General features: G+C 35.2%; 1 protein-coding gene across 1 annotated transcript; it reads right to left on the minus strand.

The window, feature by feature from the left end:
• Window positions 1-4,742: 4,742 nt before the first annotated feature.
• Window positions 4,743-6,788, minus strand: LOC113778808 (8-hydroxygeraniol dehydrogenase-like). The gene is made up of 5 exons (XM_027324304.1): window positions 6,652-6,788; window positions 6,301-6,414; window positions 5,400-5,913; window positions 5,147-5,300; window positions 4,743-5,048 (listed from the first exon to the last, which is right to left on the minus strand). Exons 1-5 carry the CDS (start codon window positions 6,747-6,749, stop codon window positions 4,846-4,848), a joined length of 1,083 nt encoding a protein of 360 aa, XP_027180105.1. The 5' UTR covers window positions 6,750-6,788; the 3' UTR covers window positions 4,743-4,845.
• Between the last annotated feature and the right edge of the window lie 340 nt (window positions 6,789-7,128).

The following is a 7,128-nucleotide window of genomic DNA, read 5'->3' on the forward strand; positions in this document are numbered from 1 at the left end:
TTCTTTTTAAAAAAATTTTCGGAAATGATAACTATCTTGTACAGTTGTATTGTATTAACCTTTGCACTTTGGAGAAAGCCCTTCATTTCTATACAAAAAATGTACTGCAGCGCAGAGAATTAATTCATTCCTCGTCATATAAAATGGCATGAGCATGGGAACTAATTTTATTACTAATATATTTATCACATGTGAAACACAGTTTTTAACCTAAGTAGAGTGTGCATTTTGATATGATGGAGAAAATAGAATTTGCCTTCGAGGGGGGGATTGAACCGCGAGCTCGACAACGCGTAGCGCAGAGCTCAAGAACGTTGCGGGAAAAGAGCGGGAGGAAACCGGAGAACCGGAAGCAAAAAAGAATTGAAAAAGGGAATGCCAAATCGCCCATGACTCAACCAAACCACAAGGAGCGAATCGGGGTCGGCTGCACCGATATTGAAACGGAAAAACGGAAGATATAAAGTAGTAGTAGAAGGTTAGAACTGTAGCAAGTCGATGAAAATTAGAAATCCAGGCATTTTTTACATCGCTTCTAAAACATAACTAATTTGAGAAGCCCTCCTTGTGATTATTATCGTAATAATTTGAGAAGAAGATTTTTTTTTTTTACCCTTATATTCCAATCTAAAAATTAAAAAAGAACAATGCATCATTTTTAGCAAAAATAGGCCTGTAGAGGCCCATTGTGGATTTGTCCACCTCGGCAACCCCTCACCTCGGCAACCGTCTTGGGGAGCAGGACGCCTGGACTCCAGGGTGGTCAAGAGGGTGTTGGGATGTACCGGGAGGGGCCTCCCCAGGATTCGAACCCTGGTCCTTTTGGTATAAGGGTCTTGGGGTTGAATGCCTGGTACCCATTGGGCTAGGGTTGAATGCCTGGTACCCATTGGGCTAGTGAAGGGTTGCCGAGGTGGACAAATCCACAATGGGCCTCTACAAGGCCATTACAACTTTAGTGCCAAATTAAGCAACTAGTATTATGATAATATGGCCGCCAAATATAAGTATGCCCTTATCCTAAGTTTACAGCAATATGTGAAAAATAAAAATTAGTTTCAGTATTATTATTAACATAACTGCCATCGCAAATTTGACATTAATTTAGCCACTTGAAGGGTTCTTTTTCCGGAATGTTATATACTTTGTGTATCCTATCATGTTATTGTAACTTTCATCTATAGATCTCGAGAGTCTTAAAACTATTTGGGAGTATAATACTTTTGCTAAAAAAATATATTTTTGAGTGATAAAAGCATTTTATGGTGTTTGGTAGACATCATTTTGTATAATTAGAACCTAGCAATAGAGCTTTTGGTTTCCAAAACATTTTTAGCATACTCTCAAATTCAGAATTTTTATAATAAAATTCATGCTTCCATACTAAAAATTAAACTTTAACCATTTATCGTAAATTAAGAATTGAAAAAAAAAAGATAATTATACTTGAAATTTTAGGATAACACGTTCACAAACACAAAAAGCATTTATGCATCTATGTACTGGAACAATATAATTAAATACTTATAAGTACTTTTACACAATATTCTACTAAATGAAGTACTTTTACATGAGGTATCACAGTCCAAAAAGAACACGACTTATGTACACACAAAAATTAATATATATATATACAGTAACTAATGTAAGGGTCGGAAAATTTTAATAGTATATGTTCTTATTCGATGCATAGTGGTTATGTTCATAAAATTGGACGTACGTAAGAGATAAAGTAAATTACAAGCTTGAAAAACAAAGATGCAATATTTTCATTGAATTAATTAATATTTACCGTCTATGTATTTAGAGAACTTTTATTGTAGTTTGTCTTTGTTTCCTAGCCTTTTTTTAAAATACATATATGTAATAAATATATAGTTAGAACAAAAAAGAAAAAAGGCATGTGTGTTATTTTCAACTATATGTTTGTCTAGGGTACAAGTAATGTATTAACATGCTGATTTGTGATTGATGCGTGAAGTAATAATCAATAAAGACGGTGTTGGACTACTCCCTCACAAAATGACTGCGTTGAACTATTGTTTTTTATTAAAGGTAATGTGTTTGAATTTTACCGTTGATATGGTGCCATATTGGAGGGTGATTTATTTGTATATCTCTAAGCGATCGATGATTTGAAAAGCATGTCTAGGGAATATGTCTTAATTCGTAGTGATAATCGAAACTAAAGTCACCCAAATTATTAATAAGAGCACGTTCTAACATGGCTTTTGATCACCTGGTACATTGGTAGGAGGAATAGGGATTGATTTATGTTCATAAACATTTTCATCACGAGTAGAAGATGGATACCTGGTGTCTTTAATATTTGGATGGGTATTAAATTAATTAAATAATTTAGTAGATGAGGAACAATGGTGGAATCATCTCCTAATATCGTTTTTTAATTGTTTGATTGGATCTAGATTTTATGAGATAATAAATCTTAAAGGAGGTTAGTGTAATTTTTAAAATATAGAAGAAAGCCGATGAAATAGTTAGAAACCTGAGGGGAGGTTTTTGAAATTATCCCTTTACAAAAATCAACAGCAAATGGTAACTTAAGACAAAGAAGGTGGAGTTTAAAGTATGAAGATCCCAAATCTATCTTAATCATATCATGATAATGAGCACCACTAATTGTCCTTAAAATATCTACTTGAATCGGGATGAATCATCAATCATCACATAAGTGACATGTTCCTTTTGGCCCTAGTCATCCCCAGGGCGGCTAAATTTATTTTCAAGAGAGGTTAATAGTCGCTGTCTGGACGACATGAATGACCAAAGGCAATAACATCACTTGAAATAGTGGGTCGTTTGCAATCGTCTCATTTATATCACAATACAGATCTAGACATCTTAATAACAAAAGCAGATAAAAAAAATGCAAAATTCACAAAAATATTTGTCACGTCTTAAAAGCTTATTGTGTTTAACGATGAGTTTCCTTGATTAAATTTGATAGTGACCTCGTTTGGACCATCAACTGGAAAGCAATTGCAAAATGTCCATCGCTTTTGATTGATAAGGCGAGGGTCGGGTAAAAAGTGTTGATTACATGTAGAATTTCACTCGGTCTCCTTATAATTTGGGTCAGATGCCTCACAAGTTTCATTTCAAACCAGTCGAGGATAAAATAATTATTGTTTAATTTTCTATGCCACAATACTATTAGTGTATATGGGTGTTTAAATTTTTTTTACACTATGTCTCTACCTATTTACACCCTGATTTGAACTGGAGCTGGCGAGGCACCTGATCCCAAATTATTTGGAGTTGAATTTACCAGCACTGACAGGACCTGAATATTACTTAGTATTGTAGCATGCATGTAACATTTGTAAAGTTTTATGACCCTTCGATTCCATTTTAGGAGAAGTAGACAGCAGTTTATCTCAAAAGGAAAAATGATACTCGCACTGTTTTATTTCTAATGGTACTTCACTTCACCACTTTTATACTTATGTGAAACGATAAGAATGCCCTTTCTTTCAATTTAATTACAACGGTATAAAAACGGAATGGTTGTAAATCCAATGAAGGATAAGGGAACTTTTGTTTTCACAAGATCAAATGCCATTAATATTTCTTCATCAAAAATTGCTTTGATTGATTAGAGATCAACTTAATAATCTAAAGATTTTTCTGTTGTTGTAGTTACCAGTAATCTAGATTTTTAGTTTTTCTTAATTTCCTTCTTAGTAAGATATCTCCTGCTTATTACCTTAAGCAAAGCTTCTCAAGCAGGTCTCACAGGAAGCAAAGTTCATTTTGGTTTTCGGCATAAATGTGATTGGATTGTCTGCAGATTGGGTTAGCAAGGTCTATTGGTCTCAAGTGGGAGTTATTTTCGGTTGGGCTGTCAATGGACAGCTTTATCACAGTGATGATTTAAAATCATTTGTTAGTCTGGGCTTAATCCGAATCTGGTGAACTGGATATTTTTCAACCAATATGATATACAGCAGCTTAAATAGAAGCCGATCAAGTCACCTGCAAGCATCATATTCTCAAAATGAGGGAAAAGAAAAATGGAAGGAGGAGATACTAAACTATACATATTTAACATGTTCTGCGCCAAAATAAGCAATTGAAAAAATTGATTACTTCTTCCTTCATTGTTCCTTTTAATTAGCCATGTTTTTTAGTAAATTATCTGTTTATTCATCAGTTGATCTATTTCATGTAAAGCCATCTATATTTACTCTTAATATGTATCGTGTATAAAATCTCAAAACTCTCCGCTCTGTATGCGTAAGAAGTAAACAAGAAAGCAATGAAAAGAACAAAATGGTTTGGCCTTTGGATGCTCTTCTCTTGTTTGTTTGTTTGATAATTTTTTCATTTTTCTTTTATTAGATCTAAATTTTTTCAAATTTTTATTATTAAATCTGGAATTTCTTAGATCTATTCAGCAGATCTCACCATAATATCTGAATTTGAAACAGTTAATTAGCAGATTTGACAATTAGAAGCATGCACGAATGTCCGTGGAGTTACAATTATTTTATTTCATTTTTTAAATTTGGAGCTTTATAATGTAATTTTATTATTCTTCAAATCTGAGTATCCTTTCTCTAGCTCTATTTTTTGATGTCTGTGGATGTTTGATGATATAATTTCTACCATCAGTGCAAATTTTAGAAATTATGATATTTTATCAAAAAAAAAAAATTTCCCTTGAATTCTCCCCAAAAATTTACTTAGGATGACAAGGACGAAAATTTCAAATTCTCCTCTGAAAGTCTTAGCAGTCACAAAAACACAAGTGGAAATTCCAAGTAAATTTCTACCTAGAATGATGACTTCTAGGAATCAAGCAGACGCACAAATTGAACCAGCTTAAGCAGCCTTAAGACTGTTAGCAACATCAATTACAAATCTATACTTGACATCAGCTCTGGATAATCTCTCCATGGCAGTATTGACATAATCCATTGGAATGATCTCAATATCAGCAACTATTTTATGTTCTGCTGCAAAATCAAGCATTTCTTGTGTCTCCTTCATTCCCCCAATGCCACTTCCAGCTAGTATCTTTCTTCCTGCAAATTAAGCCCTCAAGTTAGCATTCTGGAGGTTTTTGTTTGCTTCAACTTTGATAATAAAACGTGCTCAAAAATAGTGTTCTTGAACTCTTTACCTGCAAGCATGGGAAAGACGGGTAGCTCAAGTGGCCGATCGGGTGCGCCAACCATAACAAGCTTTCCATGAGACTTCAAGAGACTAATCAATGGAAGGAGTGGATGAACAGCAGAGACTGTGTCAAGGATACCATCCATGCTGTCCATAGCTGCCTAATAATATCAAACAACAGATTTTGCAAATCAAAGATGATGAAAAAAAGTTGAAATCAGTTAAAAACAGGAACCTTGTGTAGTAAGTGATCTAGCTACCTTCATCTGATCTTTATCAGTGCTGACTAAAAATGAATCAGCGCCAAGATGTTCAAGGGCTTCCTTCTTCTTATGCAAAGATGTGCTGATGACTGTGATTTTAACGCCGAATGCCTTTGCAAACTTCACAGCAATATGCCCTAATCCTCCCAGACCCACAATACCAATGTGCATACCAGGTTTGTCCAGTCCAAAATACTTGAGGGGGCTATAGGTTGTGATCCCAGCACATAGTAGAGGTGCACCAGCATCAAGTGGCAAATTATCAGGAATTCGGACTACAAAATGCTCATTGGCAACCAATATGTCAGAATATCCTCCATATGTTAGTGTTCCGTCGTGATAGACTGAATTGTAAGTTAGAATGATTTTTTTGCAGTAGTTTTCAAGATTGTTGGAACAGTTCTCACAGGAGAGGCATGATCCAACCATGCATCCCACACCAGCCTTATCCCCAACTTTGAACTTGGTTACCTTGCCACCTGTTTCTGTCACCACTCCCATAATTTCATGCCTGCATCAACCAATAGAGCTATCAAATATATGGCACTGATCTCAAGCTGTTTTTTCTTAACTCTTTCTCTGTCCATTTCTTTTATAATTTTTGTTTATTCAGTCTGGTGGACTTATACTACTAAACCCTGATAATATTAAGAAAATATCTATGGAAGCTTAATTTGAACGAACCAAGAAAATCAGCCACTTACAGTGTTCTGGAAAGATGAATGATTGAATTTCAGTTACTTCTGTTGCAATCATACATTGGGTTCATTGAGACAACCTTTACTTTGTATTTTACCCATTTCTAGATCTAGATTTCATTATTAGTAATAGAATCCAAGAGCATAAGTACTGCGGCACGAAACTTTAATTCTCTATCTGCATACAAGAAATATAATACCCTGGAACAATAGGATACTTGGAGGAGCCCCATTCATTCTTGGCACAGTGAAGATCAGTGTGACATATTCCACAATACAATATATTGATTTGAACATCTTTTTCGCCAGTTTCCCTGCAGACATTCATCAAGCAAGGTACTTTTCAAGAGGATGTTGAATCAAGGAAGCAAATTTTGATACTACTATTGCACTTGCAAAATTGTGCGTAACACTCACAAATACTTTGCCAGAGTTTGCGTGCTTGAAATAACTAAATTTGCCGACCAACATTAGCTCTAGAAAATCATCACAAGCCATTCAATATGGGACGAAGAAAGGAGTGAATTCCAAGTAAGAACTGCAGAGGATACCTTCTAGAGAAATTGAAAGGAGAGAGAAAACCAGAAACGTCTCTGGCAGCCCAACCAAAAGCCTTGATTGGATGCTGTTCTTCAGGAGATTTCTCCATGATTATTTCAGTATATCAAGAAAACCAAAATGGGATGGATTAAGAGGAAGAAACAGAGCTGAGGAGATCAAAGAATATCATGGAGATGATGTATATATAGTTTTAAAGAACGAAATCCTGAACAGATACTCCGTTAGATGATAGTGAAACTATTCTGAGTTTTGGCGGGGCCTAAGGAGGTGAGTGGACTTCTGGAACTTTGTTAGGCAGGAGCCACTTGTAAACCCACTTCACCGTCTTGACAGTGTTGGATGCTGAATATTGCTTTCGGCTGTGTAAATGGTGGATTTCAACCATGATTTGTCGGGCTGTAACTCTCAATTATGGAATATTGCGACCATTATTTCGGCACTAAATTCTTGTTTTGGACCCTTCTGGT

Source organism: Coffea eugenioides, chromosome 7, assembly GCF_003713205.1.
Source record: "Coffea eugenioides isolate CCC68of chromosome 7, Ceug_1.0, whole genome shotgun sequence".
NCBI lineage: Eukaryota > Viridiplantae > Streptophyta > Magnoliopsida > Gentianales > Rubiaceae > Coffea > Coffea eugenioides.

Bases quoted from the DNA above. Each gene is read 5' to 3' on its own strand.
- LOC113778808 (XM_027324304.1), bottom strand. From the start codon at position 6,749: ATGGAGAAATCTCCTGAAGAACAGCATCCAATCAAGGCTTTTGGTTGG. The intron at 5,301-5,399 runs GTAGCTAGATCA...TGATATTATTAG, and splicing joins CTGATAAAGATCAGATGAAG to GCAGCTATGGACAGCATGGA. The intron at 5,049-5,146 runs GTAAAGAGTTCA...CTTAATTTGCAG, and splicing joins CGTCTTTCCCATGCTTGCAG to GAAGAAAGATACTAGCTGGA.